The 19,467-nt window shown below is 45.8% G+C and overlaps 1 protein-coding gene across 3 annotated transcripts in view; it reads left to right on the top strand.

Moving 5' to 3' along the window:
• Window positions 1–19,467, top strand: part of LOC141968743 (uncharacterized) — a 162,154-nt gene that overhangs the window by 7,403 nt on the left and 135,284 nt on the right. For all 3 annotated transcript variants that reach the window (XM_074923809.1, XM_074923810.1, XM_074923808.1), the window contains exons 2-4: window positions 2,096–2,166; window positions 7,014–8,455; window positions 17,958–18,011. In XM_074923809.1, coding sequence (XP_074779910.1) covers window positions 2,096–2,166; window positions 7,014–8,455; window positions 17,958–18,011 — 1,567 coding nt within the window. The remainder of the gene's footprint in view (window positions 1–2,095; window positions 2,167–7,013; window positions 8,456–17,957; window positions 18,012–19,467) is intronic.

The raw sequence follows: 19,467 nt of genomic DNA, 5'->3' as shown, positions 1-19,467 counted from the left end.
CGGTGTTTGTACACAGCTGTACAAATCTGATCCTCTCCAGAGAAAAGGTGTTCTTGATGCCTGGGACTCCTGCTGCCCTTGACACTCAGGTCATAGTGGTCGCCCCCTTCCCCTCATCTTCCCGTGCTCTCATTGGGCAGTCAAACCCAGCTGATGATACCCAGCAAGGTCTTTGCTCCGTGCACACACCAAATTTTGTCTGCATCTTAAAACTCCATTGTTCCTTTGGAGGTAAGCACAGGAACGAAGGTTTTCCCATGAAGTGGATTTTAGCCTCTTTAGGAAAGTCTTTTTATGACTTAAGAGGTGGCCATGAAGAATCATCCTATTCTCCTCTTCCTACATCCCCTGAATGAACTGGGACACAACCTCTCCTGGGACTCGGCAGTGTCTTCAGCCCAACACCTGTGTCCCATGGGATGAAGTGGGCAGAAAACAACCAAGTCTCCCCATCTGGAGATCTCTTGAGCACACTGAGGGTTAGTCTATGGCTGGCTATAGCATGGCGGAAGAATACCATGATTTGGCTATTCCAAGCTGTTGTTCCTTCATGCATAAACTAAAGCAGCCCCAGAGCTCTTGAAATGTGCAGCCCAGTGTCAGGGTAATGGAAACAGCAAAGAATGATGTGGTTCATCTCATTTGTTTCCCAGCCGATGTGGGTCTGCTCCAGTATTTTGTCCCTTCAAGCCTTAAAATATTAGTTAGTGGCTGGATTCCTGCATGGAGTTTTACATTCAAGCCAGGTTTCCCCACTGCTGTGTAAATCACTGTGGCTTCGTTTTAGCTGTGGGAAAGGGTCTCCCGAACTGGTGAGAATCTGGCCCAGGGCAGTACATTGTCTCAGAGGATGCTTTCTTGTGCTAAAGCTGAGGTTTGATGGCAGGAGAAGAGTGGTCTCTAATCCCATTTGATAAATGATTTGTCTTTGCCAGCTCTGAAGAGAGGAGCAAGCTGCACTTTGGCATTGCTCTGCATATCCTAGTGTTCGCGCTGGCTTGGCTGAAATGAAGAACAACCTGTGGATGTCCCGCACTGCTTTCTTCTGGCTGAGGACTTTCTGTAACTTACATTTTTGTCTCTGTTCCTTCAGCAGCCCTTGCTGATCAAGCTGTTAAATATCATCTCGAGAAGACAAGGGAATTCAAACTTTCCACTGACAGTTTTAACTAAGCATAACCAAGGAGTTTCCTATGTTCGTTATTTGGCTACAAATCAAGGAAGTTTGTGGGGAAAGGGGGGGCTTCAGCTACCTTTCTCGTTAAAGTTTTCTTCTCTGCTGCTGTTTTCAATGGCACTTCAAGATTTAAAGTCTAGCTAACCGAAAGATTTGTCCAGTTCCCTCTCTCAGGCGTGAAAGGGTCTGTGAGAGCACTGCACTTGGGAGTCTGCAGACCTCACACTTTCTAAAATTTCCTGCCATATCAAACTAATGAGAAAGTCATTAGTGGCAATAGCATAGGATGCTGAGTAGTTAGAACCTTCCTCCATCTTTGCATCTGGGTGTAAAAAAGATTAATAGATCCATGTAGGGTTTTGTATATTTAGGGTATTTGTAAGCACATGGTAAAGCAATGGGACTCTGAATTTGTTTGCTGAGATGCGGGTGACATGTCAGTGCATGTCAGCAATTTTCTACCCATGTCTTCACAGGCATGCAATCCTGGCATGTCTTTTGCCCTTCAAACTTTGAATTATTTCTCCGTCCTCTTGCATTTTTGGTGTTCTGTCCTAGGCAGGGTGAGTGCCAAGGAGTAGCAGTGGCGAAGGGACTGCTGGCCTGGCACGGATGACCCTGTATCTCAGAACACTGGTCTGGTCCTTGTTAAACACTTGATCAACAGCCCCTGATACCAGTGGGAAAACCTTCCACTAGATTCAGTGGGCTTTAGATTACTTTAAGGTAGCAAAATGAGAGCTCAGGCAGAAGCAAGAGCTGTTCTGCTGAGCGCCCATTCTCCGCTTCCCAGAGACATGTGGACGCTGCCACTGACTTCACTACATTTGTGATCAATGAGAAGACCCTTAAAGGGGGACTGGTTTTTGTTACTGATGTTCTAGAAACTCATTACTTTTTCTTCTCTTCCAATTTTAGGGGATTCTGCTTTCTCTGGACTGTATTATGTTTTACCTGGTTCCTGGGATTCACGCAGGGAAATTCTGAAGGTAAATTACACTTTTTTTACCTCCTCTTTCAACCAAAGTAAAAGCCAAGTGCTTTGGTGTCAGTTTTAGGGCCATCATTTAATAATGTCTGAGCCTAGTGCACAGAATTAAATGCATTTATTGCTGGTGATTGCAGTACTAACGACACAGATGACGCAGTTAACAGCTGGCAAAAGAACCAGTTTTTTACAGGTGATTACGTGCCCCACAGGATTTTCAGAAGTGCCTGTCTGTCTGGTGGAAGTGGTGGGAATGAAGCACTTCGTGTCTAAAATGTCACTGGCACCTACCTGCACTTGCTAGATCTTAACTGCTCTTAGAAAGTGCCCCCTGAGGCTGGGGCATTAAGGAATTAAGCATCTCTGGCAGACAGGTTTTTCCTTGACTTGAATGCAACCAGTCATGCCTCTGCAGGCACATAGGATGTGGTACATACAGAAATTATGTGAGTTCTAAAAGTAAAAGCAAATTTAAGGAAGAAAAAGTTCCACAGGTGTGGTTGATAGTAGAATGACTATGTCTGGCTCCATCCTTGTGCAGCGGGGGAAGTGGTCATACACCTTCACCCTGCCTTTATACCTCTTCTCCAGGCATCCCCTCCCAGTGCTGCTGGGGACAGGACAAAAGGTACAATAATCAGTGACCCCACAAGAGGAGGTAGAAAGCTCAGAGTCAATAAAAATAAAAACAAATCCATTTTTTAGAGTTGGTAGTGCAAGCTGAGCATCTCTGCAACATCTGTTTGTAAAGGAGCCATCTCCTCTTAAAATAGCAACACCTCTTCCACACGGATGCTTTACACGGGTACATGCTGGAACTGAACAGCTTCCTCTGCAATCAGTGGACAACAATAAGTGGACTAGCAGGCTCCAGGGCTCTCCTCTTAGTCTCCAAAACATGAAGGAAAAATAGAAAGTTGGTCAATGCTCAGCTGTAAGCCAGCCCATGGAGCACTTTTTACAGGGGGAAAAAAAGAAAATACATCCCTGCCATCAGCAATTTTGAAAAATGTAATATTTTCCAAATTCTGCTTCAATGCAAAAGAGGTGAACATCTGGCTGAATTACTTAGTCAAGCAGTTTTCAGAGCAAGTTTTATGTCAGCTCATAAAGAGGCAGAACAAATACTGTGTCTTGGCATCTCTTTTTTTCAAGTGGATTTTAATATGCTGTTAAGATTCATCTCTATCCATCATTTTACTCCCATGATAATTATGGGATGGTGCCATGTCTTTTGATTGTTACCATCAATCTAAAGGAAACTCTTTCACTTCGCTCTTACTGCATTACCTTAGTGTGGTAGATAACTCCCCCCTGAGATACTTTCTCTGTGATAACAGAATTTTTTAAATCTTGCTTGGTTTCCCCACAATCAGAGACAGGCTGTTCTTCTGGTACCAGAAAGAAAAAAAAAAAAAAAAAAAAAAAAAAAATCCAAGGAAGCAAAGGCTGTAAGGAAATACTGGTGACTTGAGACTGTATTATCACCCAGGATTTTCAAACATGAGGTTTACAAAAGCAATAAGAGCTTGTTCATAGATCTGCGTGAGGATGAAATTAAGCCGATGCCGTGGGCTTTCAAAACACTGTAGTTATTACTGTAAGGCTTGGGGTATTTCTGCACACCGAAAGATCAGGGAACACAGAGGATTATTTTTCCGCAAGTGTTACAAATCCGAAAGATCATGAGGTTAGTGAGTTCATCTGATGTGCACTGACTAAGGGTCTGGGCAGTAACTTTTGGAAATGTAGTGTTTATTCAACGCAATTTTAGCTGTGGGCATTGCATCTCAGCTGCTGGAATCTAGGAAGCTGCAAGTAATTTCTCTCCTGCCTTTTGGATTCTTTTTCTTATAAAGCTTGTTTGCATTGGGAAAGGGGGAAGGAAAGAAAGAGATGGGAAGGAGAGCAATAAAATGTTTTATCCCCTCTTTTGGAGTTGATCGTGTGGTTGTTCAGAAATCTCTGTGCATCTCGCTTCATGCACAGAATCTGTTAGAAAAGTTTTCCCCAGTTGCTTAAATGTTGCTACAGGAATGTTGCAACTAGCTTCAAGGCACCTGGGACCAGGCAGCTCTAAGTGAATGGTTTTTTAAATAATGTGTTTTGATGGAAAAATCTACAGAGGAAAAAAAACTCTGAAAAGGAAAATATGCTTTACTAAACTCAGAGCTACTTAAGGAAGCCAAAATTACCTTGCCTTTTATGTTGGTTGATGACATCCCGTCATCTCAGGGGACGTGCCCCACCAGCCCAGGGCAGTCAGCATGGGATGGAGAGGCAGACGGGCTGGGTGCACAGGAGTCCTGAGCTGTGCGCCTGGACCTGGTGCTGGAAAATCCACATACATGTCCTGCATGAGGTGTCTCTTAATCAGGCTTTGCGTAGGCATCTAGAATTTGGCTCTACCTTAGTGCGTTTTGAGAGAAAGGAGTGGTTGGGTTGTGGGTTTTTTCCTTTTTCTTGAGCGCTGTTGGATGCAGTTTCTAGTGAGGCAGTTGGATTGGTGTTGCAAACAGCAGTGGCATCCTCTGAGAAAGGAAACATCCCTGTGTCTTTGCAGAGCAGCTACCAGATGAATAGCTCCTGGAGCATAAAGCATCTCTGCCTAGTAGAGACACACCGCTGTCTGTCTCTGGGACAGAACCTAAAAATACATGTAGAAATTGGAAGCTGGAGTCTAGCTCCTAGTTTAAGTGGTAAATTTATTTCCTTAGAGCTAAATCCTGATGCCTTTGAAGTCTGTGGCAAGTGTCCCACTTGACTTTGCTAAAGCCAGGCTTTGGCCTTTACTGTTTCATGGGCTCTGGAGATTATCCAGTATGAAGATACTGCTGTGATTCCTCCATTCAGTGCAGAGGGGGGAAGGTTCTACTTTGGCTATGCTGAGGGACAGCCCCACTGGGCAATATGGTAGGAAAATAGTGAGGGGCCGAGGATTTCATAGTACAGGAGAAGCACCATTATTAACACTTGCACATGCTGTGCAGTAAATTATCCCCCCTGCATAGAGTGGGAAATTTTTCATCCCCTTTAATATCTGACACATCTTCTCCAGGGTAGTCTCTGCTAGAAAATAAGCCAAGCTGCCTTAAAATAGGGAGGTGGGAATAAACCTGAGCTCAGACAAAGTCAATATTGATCGACTTGTTCTTACATAGAAAAATGACCAAGGTTTTTGCCAAAGTCAAAGAACAGAGGTTTTCTCGTTATTCTCCTCCCTTCCCGACCAACAACATTACAGGCCCCAGACTGGCTTGAGTCTACAACCTTTCTGGCCAACACTGAGGATCTCTTTTTAAGTGCCAGTTCCCCAAATATTGGATATTGTGCTGAATAGTTAATAGTTAAAGGTGAAAGAGGCCAAATTCCAAGACCCTTTTAGAGAAGGAGCTTGTTTTTATCTTGGACAACCTTTGATTTACTTTTCCTTTTAATCTGGGAAAGCTGCAATCCCATGGTGTTAGCTGACGTGCAGCCATGATTGGCGCTGCTGCATTTCTGATTGTTAAATTCTTACCTTGCGAGATCAGCATTTGGACTTCACAGTTCAGGCTGGCTTCCCCAAAGAGCACTTAAAATATGAGAGTCATCGAGTAATGGGGATTGCATTTGGGCAGGGAAGAGGGAAGGAAATACAGTCATGCTAGCTCATTTTCAACAGTGGTAGCGTCACAGTAATCATTATAGCCTTACCTTTATCTGTCTATACCATGTAGGTAGCATTTTTCATTAGACCAAATGTTCAAGCTGGAGGAAGAGAACAGGCGTTTGGGTGCATGTGTGCCTTTTTCAGGTCTGGGCACATTGCATGTTTACCTTTCCAACTTTTCTCATGTAGACCTCAGCATCTTCCCCAGTTAAGTAGTTCAGCTGAGCCGGCCGCCAGCTGGCTCCAGTTTGTGTTGCTGTTGCCTGCTGATCTGCCTTGGACTCCAAGCTCTGTGTGACTCCTGTTAGACCTCAGGGCCACAAACCAGAGGATTCTGCTTGTCTGTCCATTGCAGAGCTCTCCTGGAGTTGGTGGAGAAAGATAGGTGCCTCTGGACATCCATCCCTCTCATCCTGTTTTGAACAAGACACCTAGCTCCCAGGTGACAAATGCTGGAGGCGAGTCTCACCTCTGCTGCTCAGTGGCAGCCGTAACTAATTTCTCAGCTCTTCACAAACCAAGTCTGGTTCCTCCAACCTATTAATTTAAGGCTGTAAGATGATCTGCTGGGAAAAAAGGGACTGCTGTTGAGAACCTTAAGCGGTTCACTGAAGTCTAGGTGCAGTTTTTTCATGCTGGGAGGCACCTTTGCTTCCCTAAACTCTCCAGAGTCTCAGAGATCAAAAGCTGCTTCTTACTAATTTGAAGAGACACAGATACAAGGCTTTTGCTTCCTTTGAAAGTTCTGTTACTTGCCTTCTGGGGATATAAAATTTTGCAATCCCAGCTGTCTGTTGTTCAAATTCCTTTCCGGCTGTGTGGTCAGTACTCGGAATTAAATCCCAGAGAAGTGGACTATTGGTGCTCCGTGGGAAATTTCCCTGTAGTGAGGTCAGCTCCCTCCAGAACATCTGGAGCTGGCCCCTGGTGGCACAAGGTAGCTAGCCAGATACACCATGGTGCTGATGTATTTTGGTAATTGCTGGTGACAAAGATGAGCATGCACTTGCTCCTCACACAGCATGCAGAAGAGCTATGTGCTCTCCATTCTGATTATTTGATTGTATATATGAGAGAGGATGGTTGGGGTTTCCTGCATTCTGTTGCCTTTTTGCATGGACTGGTTTGATCCCCCCATACCCATCCAGCCCTTGGGTTGCCCGATACCTCATGTCATCTTTGTGCTTCCCTTTCAGATGTAGATGTTCTTCAAAGACTGGGCCTGTCAGGGAAGAGGCCATCGGGCGGATGGTCCTCATCACGTACAGTTCCTCAAGGAGTCATTCCTTTCAAATCAGGGGTCATCTTCACTCAGCGAGCACGTGTCGAAGCACCAGTCAGCACCATCCTCCCCACAGGCTCTAGCACTGACCTGCTCCTAGTGCTGAGCCTCTGCTCCCACCGCATCAACAATGCCTTTCTCTTTGCTGTCAAGAGCAAAAAGAAAAAACTGCAGCTGGGTGTCCAGTTTGTGCCTGGGAAGATCATAGTATATGTGGGCCACAAGCGCTCTGTATATTTTGATTATAATGTCCATGATGGCCAGTGGCACAATATGGCCATCAATATCCGTGGCCAGACAGTCACTTTATTTACTTCTTGTGGGAAGCGCAGAGTACATGCGGATTTGCATTTTAAAAAGGACGAGGCATTGGATCCACATGGATCTTTCCTCTTTGGGAAGATAAACCAGCACTCAGTGCAGTTTGAAGGAGCCATCTGCCAGTTCGATATTTATCCTTCCGCCAAGGCAGCTCATCATTACTGTAAATACCTGAAAAAACAGTGCAGGCAAGCAGATACCTACCGGCCGAACCTGCCCCCCCTCATACCCCTCCTGCCCAGGGATCCCAGTGCCCCCCCGAGTACCCCACAGCATATGGAGCCCTCGCTGCAGGGTCTGAAAAACCTGACCACTGCCACCCCATCCTTGGAGTCTGGCAGGGTCACTGCACCCCTCAAAACTCGGGGTTCAGGTGCAACAACCACCGCATTGGTATCATCCCCACCATCACTGCCAAGACTGACAACCAAAGCCACAAAGGTCACAGTGGCCCCATCTCCTGTTCCATCGAGTACTGAAACACAGCCACCCACCCGTTCACTCCCTCGGGGGACGGTGACGACCCTCAGGGTGTCTCGGCCCACTCCCAGCACACACATGGAGAAAACCCCCCTTCCCACTGCCAAAAAGGCCCCACCAACAAGCCAGAGCTCTGCCATGGCCAGCAGGAAGGAGTCCAAGCAAGAGACCAAAAAGAAGATCCACCAAAAACCCACCACTGAGCCCTCTGAACCACCCAGTACTGTAAAGCCAATGAGGAGGATGACTGATAACACAACCAACAACGTCCACTTCGTCACCCTAAAGCAAACGCCGCAGAACCCAAACAGTGGGCCCGTTCCAAAGAAGCACGTGCCGTCCCCCACCAGGAAAGTGGATCCTAGTAACGTCCCTCTGGTGTACACCAAACCGCCCCTGGGGTCTGCCCGTCCCGCCTCCAGAGCCAGGGCACAGGCCTTCAACCTCACAACCCCAGCTGCCACTGACAGCTATCAAATCTTTGACCCCCTCGGACCCACTCCTTTTCCATTTTTACTGGGATATCCAGGAGTGAAAGGAGAGAGAGGACCTCAGGTAAGTTCAAGCTCTTAACGCTAACTATTGCCAGTCACAGCTCAGCTAAGCGGCTGGCAGACCATAACCTACAAGGGTTTCTGTAAACCTCAGCAGAGTGTGACAGCTCTGAATAGCAGCCAAGCACAACTACATTTCTGATGATCATGATTTTAGCATGTATCTCGGTGTAAACTTGAGTGCTCTGTGATGGTGAGTGCCCCTTAAATTTTGTGATTAAAGTTGCTGCTTAATGTTAGATTTAAGAAAAGAAAAAAAAACAAAATAAAAGAAATCCCACCTTCCTTCCTATAAGTTGCTGGTTAAAATTTTGATGGCCAGACTGGGGCTCTGTTCCACACCCCTGTTTTTGCTCAGGGCCAAGAGGGCAGAACTGCCAGTCACCTTCCAAAGAAAACCCAGGTGTCTCAGAAACATGCCACGACTTAACTAGTTTTTAATACTGGTTATTAATTTGTTTTGTACCTGAAGTCCACATTTCCAGAAAAGTGCCCTGTTTCAACAAATGCTAGTACAGCAATTGCGTCAGGATTTTTTCTTTTTTTAAACAAGCTGTCCTCTATTTTTATGGTATAAGTTAATGTGGGGTTGTTGGGGTTTTTTTTTATTTCTCATAGCCCGCACTTAAAACGTGCAAAGAGTTTCCTTTATAAATTTAACTACTGCATTCCACACACAATAACCACTCTCAGGGTGTATGTCTTGGCCATCATAAAAGTATACACACATTTTGTAATGCTAAAAGCAGTCAGGCCACAGTAATTATCTGCTAGCATTTTTTTTTTTTCAAACACAGGAATGCAAACAGGATCTTTCCACTGGCCAACTTTTAGGAGGATTTGGTGTTCCAACCCAAGACTTTTGCTATAGTGTGTATACGAGAGGGGGGTTGTACATGTAAAATAAGTTACTCCCAGACGGAGACTTTGGTTGCCAAGTTCCAGCCTAGAGCAGATTTTTACAGCTGACTTCTTAAAATAGTGAAAGAAGGGTTTACAATGGAAATATTGAGACTGGCTTAAGGAACACAATCAGCAGCACTTGTGTCTGCAGATGTGTTGCTCATTGTTGCAAGTAACACCTAAAGTGAAACAGTTGTGTTTCCCTAAGCCCTCCCTGAGTCCTTACGTTCAAGGTTTGCATTTCCTGCCTGTCCCATTTCAAAGCAGTGTGGTGGTTGCTCTCCTTGTAATTTCGGTGTATTTTGTTCCAAGTTTCCCATCTCTGGGAGATGTGAAGGTGCTGCCCCGGGCAGGGGGATGCAGCGCAGGCAGCCCTGCCCTCCTGCCTGACTTTACAGGCACCCATCCCTGATGTAGTCTTTGTACTTGGAGAAGTTTTGCAAAATCCCCATGTAGACAGAATTTATCTTTGGGCAATCTTCTGTGTTTTGTGGAGAGTCGTTTTGGGCATATTTCCAAGAGGAGAAATTCAGCAATTGTGAACTTCTCTTAAAACACTACTGACCTGTAAGTAGTAAATAAGGGTGGTGTGCTCTGAGCCCAGTAAAATCCTGACCTTTTCCACCTTCTGGCCCTGCAAGTGTCAGGAGGGTGACCAAGCTTCAAGCCCCCACTTCCCCCTGCAAATGTAAAGAGCTTATTATTGAACTGGAGTGGAAAATCCCTCTCAGCTTGTGAATCATAGCAAAGAAACAGATTCGGGCTGAGGGAAGAGATGGCAGGATTTTTCCATCCCATCTGAGAACAACTGGAGTCCTGAATTGAGGGAAGAGAGAACATTTTGAGGCTCTGTCTGGCCTTATCCTCTTTGACTGCTGGAAACAGAGTCGGCACTTTGGGAGGGAAAGGTTATGGCTTGGCTGGAGCTGGCTGCTGTGCAGTGCTTGATAGCTCCTGTGACTCACTCGGAGATCTCTGTACCACACTTCGTTGGATGTCTCTGACATGGGAAAAGAAAGAGGAGAAAAGACCGGAATGGGGATGACATGTTGAGAAATTAATGTAGCACTTCTATGGCCAGACGAGCGTGTTTCAGAACAAGTGCTGATAAATGCTCTGTGCTTGAGTAATTACCTGGCGCTGTCCTCGTATTGTTGGGCAGACGTTTCTGATGAGGTCAGTCCAGCCCTTCCTGCTCTGCTGCGTGATACCGCGGCCCGGCGCTTTGCTTTCCCTGGATGGGACAGGTTATGGGCTGGGAACGTCATTCACAGAGTCTGGCACATGGGTGGAAGGATAAGATGATTAATTTAGTTTTCCCAGTTGTGCAGCCCGATACAAGGTCTCTTCAAGAAGATTCACTCTGGGCAGAGAATTGTATCTGGGAAACTGCCTTCTACCTTTTCAGCAAGGATTGGGGCCACCTTAGCAATGATTCATGGGCAGAGGCAGGCTGGCAGCCAACAGCACCCTGACTGTCCAGCTTCCACTTGGAGAGAAAGGACTGTCTTTCATCCTGATCATCCCAAAATCAGGATGTGAATTACAACTGCGTTGCAAGGCAGTGATGACTCAGGCACTGTGGTCTCTGTGCAATTCTGGCTTTGTGAATGCTACCAAAATAACAGTGGTATCATCTTAGCTGTGCAGAAGGGCCCCATCCCCACAATTGAGGGAGGTGTCTGAATGGTTAGAGGATTTCAAGCGAGGGTCTAAGAGGATCTGTTCACCTGGCAATAAAAAGCAGTGCCCTTCATGGATTAATCTGCCCTGAAAAGACCCCCACGGTGCTGTGCAACAGGAAATGGAGATGCTGTGTCCCACATGCAACTAATGGAAGAGCATTAATTCTTCAGGAATGTTGGGTTTGCTGGGGCGGCTCGAGGAGGGAGGATAATATGTTCTTAAAAAAGAAAAATTTCTTGGGAACCATTAATAACCACAAGCATTTGAGATGTCAGCTCTACATTTCTTTTGGAGGGGGGAAATAGAAAAAAAAAAAAAAAACAAACCAAAAAACCACCCAAACATCATGCTAAGTCAGTAATGCAGCACTGACTCAGCAGCTGGCAAACATCCCTCTGAATCATCCCCCGCCTGCCTGCAGCACCTCTGCTGAGCTTTGCTCGAGATCTCCCATCACTGCACAGGGCCAAGTGAGCCTTTGCTCAGCTTGCAGAGTGGCGTGACCCCAGCACATGGCTGCAAGCAGATTGTATACCCACAAAAGAAAACTATAGATTGAAAAATAGTATTTTGTTGCCAGCATGTCAAGCCCTTGAACCTTTGTAAGGCTGTGATGTGATACGTGTATGAATCCTCCAGTGGATGGAGTATCACTTGCTTGTCTTACCAGCAGGAGGTTTGAGGGGGAGACTGAGGGGGCTGCCGTGTGCGTGCTGTGTGATGTGGTAAAGCTGCAGCAAAGCCCCTGCCCTGGCACAGCTGGGGTCTAGCTGGGTTGCCCACGGTGTACCCCAAGTTGGACCTTTCTCCTCCCATATGAGTGTAATTCCATAGCTTTTTGGCCCCTACATACAAAAAACCCTGTACTGACTCTTTTGACAAGTCTGAGGGTTATTTTTAGAGCAAGAACACCATACCTGGTGCCGAGGAGCAGGCCGAGTTCACTAAGAGGCTGTGGAAGCACTGAGTAATGCTAGAGGGGAGGGAGGGAGGGAGCACGTTTCAAACAACTCCCCGAGTATCCGAGTGGGAAGAGTCCGCGGCGGGTGCGCGGCAGCCTGTGGTCCCCAGCGGTGCGGCGCGGTGCGTGGCCGGGAGCCCCGGGCTCAACCCTGGCGGCAGCAGCCCCGGCAGAGGTGAGGCGTCGCCTTGGCAGGCCGCCCGCTCTCCGAGGCAGATGTGTTTCTGAGCCCGTCCCCAGTCTAGACTGCTCCAGCTGCCATCTTCCGCACGAGCAGTTTGTCTTGGAGCCCAGCTCCTTTCATAAAGAAGCAATCCTTGCCAACTCAATCCGTGGGTAGGGGAGAGAGAGGTGATTGGGAACGCTGATAAAATATGAAGTGCCTATTTCCAGTCTTCCTTGTACCAGAAAAGGCTACTCGAGCTGGCAGTCTATGATAAATTAAGGAACACACAATGAGTTTGAATGTCTCTTAATGAATGAGTCATATTAGTAAAAAAAAAAATATATATCCCATGCTTTGTGTAATACATGGGAAAAGTTTTAGCTTCACTCACACAGTTGGATCACAATTTTTTTCTTAATTTAACTAGAACTATCCCCTAAGAGAAGTCTTTTTGCAGGCAGATGACTAAGCATCGGAGAGCCCTATTTGCATGAGACAAAGTCCATTTTGAAGAGCAGTAGTTAAATGTGTAATTGAGATAAATGTGCTGCAAAGGTTGTAGGGATGCATTGTAGAAATATATACAGGTATTTTTACAAATCTTTAAAGATAGGAAGGGAGTGATAGAGTATGTGTTCCCACTGTTTCTTCACACTCCTTCAGCCTTCCTTCCAAGGTCTGAGATTGCTCAAGCACCTGAAGTGCCTCATGCAGAGACTGTTCCTGAAATGTCTCTACAGAAAAGCTGCTTTCATCAAGCTGGGATACTAATATTTTGTTATGTATTGTGCTGCCACTCGATTAGGAATCAAGTTGTGGACAAGGGCTTTTCTGTGATAGGTGTTGTACAGACCCAGAATAAACATCTGTGTCTATTGCGGAAATTGTATTACAAGACTGGCTTTCCACCAACATCTCGGTTCCTGCCAGAATTATGAGGGCTTTTTCTTTTTAGACTGGTTGAAACCCAGATGTGTCCAAATTTAATATGATAAGCCTGCCTTGGAGAAGAAAGTAACCAAAGTGCTGGATATTTTTTCCTAAAAAATTGCAGATTTGTTTTAGGCAGTACTTCAAGCTGAGTTTTAGTTTAGGTCCTGTCTCCCTCTCTGCGCAGTGCCTGGCAAGGATGGTGAGGTTAGGAGGGGCTGGCGTGTCTTTTGAAGATGAGGTCTTCTCCTTTTCTGTTCTCCTAGGCAGATTTTTAATTCTAGTGCTGCCCCTGTAGCTGCTCATTTCCCCCCCATGCTGGTGCTTTCCAGACGTACAAGGTGAAATGGTAGATTTGTGGCAGTGGCCTTGCATATGAAATATGCTTCATCTGCCTCTGGGAAGAAAACAAAGGCAGGTTCTCTATCTGCAGGGGGAACGTCACTGCTCAGAACTTGATGCCAATGCAGGGAGAAGCTTTTGATGAGTTTTCTGAACTCCCTTTTAAGTTGGGTTTTACCACATGCATTAGCATCTGAGAAAGAAGAATGTTCTCTCTTCTTTCTTCAGTCCCTGCAGTGTTTTGCACAGTGCAGGATGCCCGCCTCTGAAACAGCCTTTTCTGGGATAAAGGAGAACTGTGCTGCTAATGCTGAGCAGGGGTACAGAACAGGGGAGGCAGAAGTATATTGGAGAGACCCTAAAGTATAGATGTCTTAGTCTATCAGTGTGCACTTGAGTACAAGCTGAATTGTGTCTTGGGTAATCGTCAGCTGTTTGCTACTAGGCTGAGTGCTTGCCCCTGGGGAAACGATTACAGGAATATTTTGCTATCTGAGCGAGCTGATTCAGTAGTCCTTTAAAAGGAAGCGAGTCATTTCCCAAATCGCCAGCACCAATTCCTGTACTGATTATGCTTTCCTTCAAGCCCTCTCCCAACAGGTTCAGCCTTGCTCAGGGTTTGAGATCTGAAGGCACCCAGCTCCCAGTGGCATCGCTGCGGGCAGAGGAAGCAGTGCGGGGAGGGTCCTGATGTGGGAGAGGCAGAGGTAGGCAGATATCTGCAGCAAGAGGAAATAGTGAGATTTCTCTTGTCCTCAGGGTCCGATGTATTTCCCTTTCAGACAACTTAGCTTAATTTTCCATTTGCAATTTGAAGCTCAAAAAGCTAAGAAAAAAAAGTCCCTTTTGCGCCAGAAAGTTTCCCAGCAGCAGCTTAGAATAAATCCTATAATCATTTGGTGGGATCAGTCATCGTTGCTAATGCTACCGTGGGAAACTGAGAAGGGTTAAACTTTTATGTGGCTGCCATTAGCTGCTTCACAGAACTGTTCAGGCTGGTTAACAATTCAGCTGTTTGGCTTGAGAAGAGAGAGAATATCTGCTTCTGCCGCGTTTCTCCTTGATCTCTGATTTTGCTTTGTGTGATAACAGGGTGTGTGTTCTCTGACATTGGTTTGCAGAAAAGAGTAGGCAAGAAGCCAGAGAGAGAAGAACCAAAGTGCGAGGAACGGTAGCTCGCTGCGGGAGGCTGTCAGCTTTGCTCATCTCATGGGGTGTCCCTCCAGTGGGAGGGCAGGAGCGGAGGAGCAGTATCTTCCTCTAGCTGCCAGGAAAAGGACCTTCCTGCTTCTCAGACCGCTTCCCCTGCTCACTATGGCATTCCCAAGGGATGCTCTAAAGGGTACAGTTGGAAGGTCCACACAGGCTCCGTGTGATCAATTTAATTCTTTCCTGCATTAAGGGAGAGAGTGGAGATGTCTCTGGTGAGAGTAGGGACTTGCATGGGCATTGCCTCCAGGCAGACTCTTAGCAGTTTGCTGCATAGTGGCTCCTTGATAGATGTTTCTTACTCTCTGTGTCTCAGAGCCTTACATTTTAAGTGGAATCGCATCCATCATCTGTAAGTAGCTGGGCCCTGATCCAGTCTTATTCTTCTCTGGCTGCCTCTCCAGATGTGCATTTTTCTTTGGGTGTATTTCAGTATTGCTTTCCCCAGGCAAAGCCAGTTGTCTGACGTGGGCCTCTTGTTCAAGATCTTGAGCTGGATGATATAGAGGCGTACGTACAGGGCAGAGGAGAAATGTCTCACTAAGAAGGCACAGTGCATGTCCCATCCAATCCAGCTGCCAAGGAACCATGTGAGAAGCTAGAAGGTGGTCCTGCAGAGTGTCGTGTTTCAGAACTACCTGTGTTCATCCAGCTACCTCAGTCCTCTTTCATCTTGGCTTGCTTCTAATTTATATGTGGTCACACTCTTGCCTTATGCAACTACCACAGTGTTTTGTACTTTTTAGCCACTCATCCCACCGCCACCTTATTCCTCTTACTCTTCAGGAGAGGAAAAAAAAAAAAAAAAAAAAAAGGAAAGGCAGATTAAACCATAGGAAAGGGATGGGAGTCCTGAATTATATACTGCTCTTTCTCCGCTGTTCCAGCTAGATGCCTTTCCCTTAGTTCCATATTCCCACTCCAGTGCAGGTATTAACTCTCTCCTTAATTTTTTGTTAGCTTCAATTTATTCTGAACAACCCACATTTTTGGAGAAGGTTTTTACTCAAGTGGCCAAGTACAATTGCAGCTGCTGTTAGCAGGAAGGTGGAAAAGGTCACCTCAATTCTGGTACTCAGGAAACACAGTTCTCAGTTGCATCTTCACTTTTTCATCTCCTTCTGGGGTAAATGGTGGTGGGTTTTGATGGATTGAATTAATCTTTGGTAAACTCTATTAACTGTAGCTGCATCAGTTGCATTGAGTTCATGTTTTGATAGTTATCTTCCCAACTAAAAGTGCTAGGGGATTTTTTTTTAATAAAAGCTTAGATTCTGGAGAACAATTGTACGTGAGGCTTAAAAAAACCTACAATCATGTGTCTATTTGCACAGCTGTATAATTACATTATGCATGGGGCCCTGGGCTGGCACAATGGCAGGTTAAAATGCTGTGTATATTGCTGAAATGAGGGTCAGCTGTATCAATGAGGATTGTTAATACAAGGACCGGTAATGCTGTGTTAGCCAGGAATAAGCAACTTGCAAAGGGATCATATGAAGTGTCCCAGGCTATAGAGACTGGAAATCTCCAGGGCAGACAGTAGTGTTTGTTAGTAGCCCTGAGTGATATGGTGGTAGAAGTCCATCCCTGTGTGTCCCAGTGTTGGGCATTAGCTGTTCTATGCTGTGTAGGCTCTTACAGCTTTAAACCAATCCTTTTCTTGTCGTCTTTACTACAGACAGAACTAACTACAGAAAAAAAAAAAAAAAACAAACCAAACATGATTCATTTGATGTCCTGGCAAATCAGTAGCACAGAGTGACCTAGCCTGGGCTTTGCTTACTCCTCCCCTGATTTTTTTCTACTGTACTGTTTGGCTGGATGTCTTTTTTGAAAGATTGCTTTTATACAAACTAAATTCCTGCTTATGTATAGGAGGGTTGGTAATACTAGGAGAGTGTTTATTGATCAGTTACTTCTATGGTTCAGGCAAGTTTTCTCTGTTCAAAATCTTATCCTGGGCATGAGATTTAGGGTAGGGTTCTTCAGGATTTGTTTTTGTTACTAAATCATGCACTTGATGACTCCCGAAAACTGCATTAGGGATCATGAACTTTTCACTCTTCCTCAGGGCCCGTAATACGTTGCAGAGCCTGAGCAGTTCTGCCTGGCAATCCTTCGGCAGCAACAGGGTCAGCCTTGCAGCAGGCTCTGCTCGGGGCCATCATGAGGTCCTGCAGAGATGGTCCAGCAGGAAGGGACCGAGGCCGTGCTGGGGCCAGAGTGTGGACACGGGGCTCATGCTGCACCCACTCCATGTGATGCACCCATCTTCCCCACGGAGCGTTGCTCCTGGGACCTGCTCTCCTGCTGCCATGCCGTTGGAGAGCTCGGCCTGCCTTCCAAACATTCTTCAGTCTGCTGCTCTGGATATCTTTCTCTCCTGGATGCAATGAAAACTTGTCTTTTGCAACAAGCTACTAGAATATAAATCCTCTGGGAGTTGCTTTAATTAACAGTTATTCTTGTTAGACATCTTTGGCTTGGGGGAAAAGAAGTTTTGAGGAGTTATTAGGAGTTGCAGATGGCTCTCCAGAAATCTGAATTCTCCAGTCCACTGGAAAAATGAATAAATAAATGAATAAATTCAAAGGAGTTCAAACCTCATTGGTTTAAGTATTTTTTCCTAACCCGTTTCAGATCAGCGCACGGCTGGGCGCCTGATATCTCCACTTTGTTCTCACCCTCTTCCAAGAATCCCCACTACTCTGACATGTATGAGTTGACCTTTCCTATGTTACAGAGCCATATTTAAGGTTTTCCAACACTGACACCAATTTTACTACATTTTATAACATGCTGCTTTAAAATAAAGTGCTGGGATGTAATTATGTTGCAGCTCATGTAGGAACCTACACATCCTCAGCTGATATATATTACAACACACAATGTACTTCCCTCACCGAGGTGCTAACACGTTACTTCTGTCATGTGCTAGCACATAGCAGGGAACTCTGGAGCTGAGACACAGTTGTGTTACCCCTGTGTTACAGCAGAGGTCCAGCAGGGTGGAAGCGTGAAACACTGCTGTGATCATGGGAACGCAGTCCACAGCAAAGGATATGAACGCTCTGTCTCTACTCCGTGGGAATATATATATGCTTCTGCAGAAGTTACTGTGCGTGGCTTTTTATCCCTTTATAGAAATAGCATAAGATGAAAGGCAATTCTAGCTGTGGTGTTATGACTGGCCCTTCTACCCAGGTCTTCGCTAAATGGTGGCATTATGGGTCTCTCTGAAAGACTGTCAGGAGCACCATCCTGTTACAGAACTGTCATTAATACTTATTTTTATTTTTTTAGGGTCCACCGGGTCTGCCAGGCTTACCAGGACCACCTGGCAAGAGAGGTTCCCGAGTAAGTGGTTTAAAAATTTCTGTCCATTTGAACTTGCATCTACCTGTCCTACTGTTCCAAGGGCTGTTGGTGTTCCCATAGCTGAGTAATGATTGCTTCAAAACCCCACTGTTGGGGTCTGGCCTTCCTCCTTCTCTCATTCCCTGTTAAAGGTTTTCAGGAGGCCGCACTGGTGATTTGCAGCTTCCCTGAGCTAAGGTCTGGCATCAGCAAAGGCTGGGGATGAATGTTTCCAAATGGCCATCAGGAGAATGAGTTCTGCCTCTCTCATTTTGTTTCCACTATCCATTTCTTCTTTCAAACCTAGTGCTGAATATTAGTTTTGGCTGCTTTTTGTTCTGTCCTTCACTCTCCCCAGCTTCATAAATTGCTTCCTTTGAGGTCCTTCACTGTCACTATATCTTCACTAGTGGGATCATGGTCTAGGACCAAGGACTCAACACACAAGTATGAGCTTTTGTGTTCTGCAGACTGAGACCTGCTCTCTGACTCCTTTTCAAGATCTAGAGCAAAATCTCTTAGCTGTTCTACAAGATCCATTGCAACTTCCTGAATTTCTTCCTCCCCACATTAAATTCTGATGCGGATCTTTGAACATTGAGTGCTAAGCTGAGGAAACATCTGGTGTTGAGTGCTGCAGCTAGCTGTGAGAAAAGCTTTCTGCATTGGCCTAGCTGCAGGAGTAGTCTCCCAAAGCTGGGCAAGATGCCTGACCTGGATACAGTTAACAGTTGGCACGTTTTCATGGTAGCATGGTGCTGTCCCACAAGGTACAGTCAGGGAGCCCGTTTCCTGAGCACTGAACTGATGTGGGTTGGGAATCAAAAGATGCAAGTGTCTGAGGCTGGAAGAAGGGAATATTTGGATCTGTGATCCAGGCAGCATCCTGGCCTGGCAGCAGAGGGAGTTTTCCTCACACATACTTGGCTAAAACTCAACCCCATGTAATGTCTTTAAAGAACAACCAAGAGGCTAAGAGCTAGAAAGCTGTGCATTCCCTGAGGACACTTGTTAGAGTCCTGTGAGATCTTGCAGTAACCAGTAAAGATCAACGCACCTCCTTTCTACAACAGTAAAAGCCAAAAGGTCTGCAGGACCCCCTGCAGCCTGGGTGTGGATATCAACAGACCTGGACACTGATTTGGGATGTAAGTGTAAGGCATTAGGTAGCACCATGCTCATGTGTTTTATAGACAGGACAATCTATTCTTTAGTGAAACATCCGCACGACAGGTTATACAGCCCTGGTGGCTTCTGTTTACAAACCCTTGAGCAGCAACCACATCAGCAAATTGCCCAGAGTTTGCAGTTCTTAGCAAATCCCAACTGAGGCTGAAAGTTTGTTCTTACCTGAGCTCATTACTCACGAGAGGTGTTTAGTGTTACTTCTTGCAATCCTGTGGTGTGCAAACCTGGAGATGCCAGCTGCAGGTGTGAATGACCAAATTTCAGCTCT

This window comes from Athene noctua, chromosome 20, assembly GCF_965140245.1.
Source record: "Athene noctua chromosome 20, bAthNoc1.hap1.1, whole genome shotgun sequence".
NCBI lineage: Eukaryota > Metazoa > Chordata > Aves > Strigiformes > Strigidae > Athene > Athene noctua.
The sequence above is the reverse complement of the archived record's forward strand: the minus strand, read 5'-3'. Positions and strand labels throughout refer to the sequence as shown.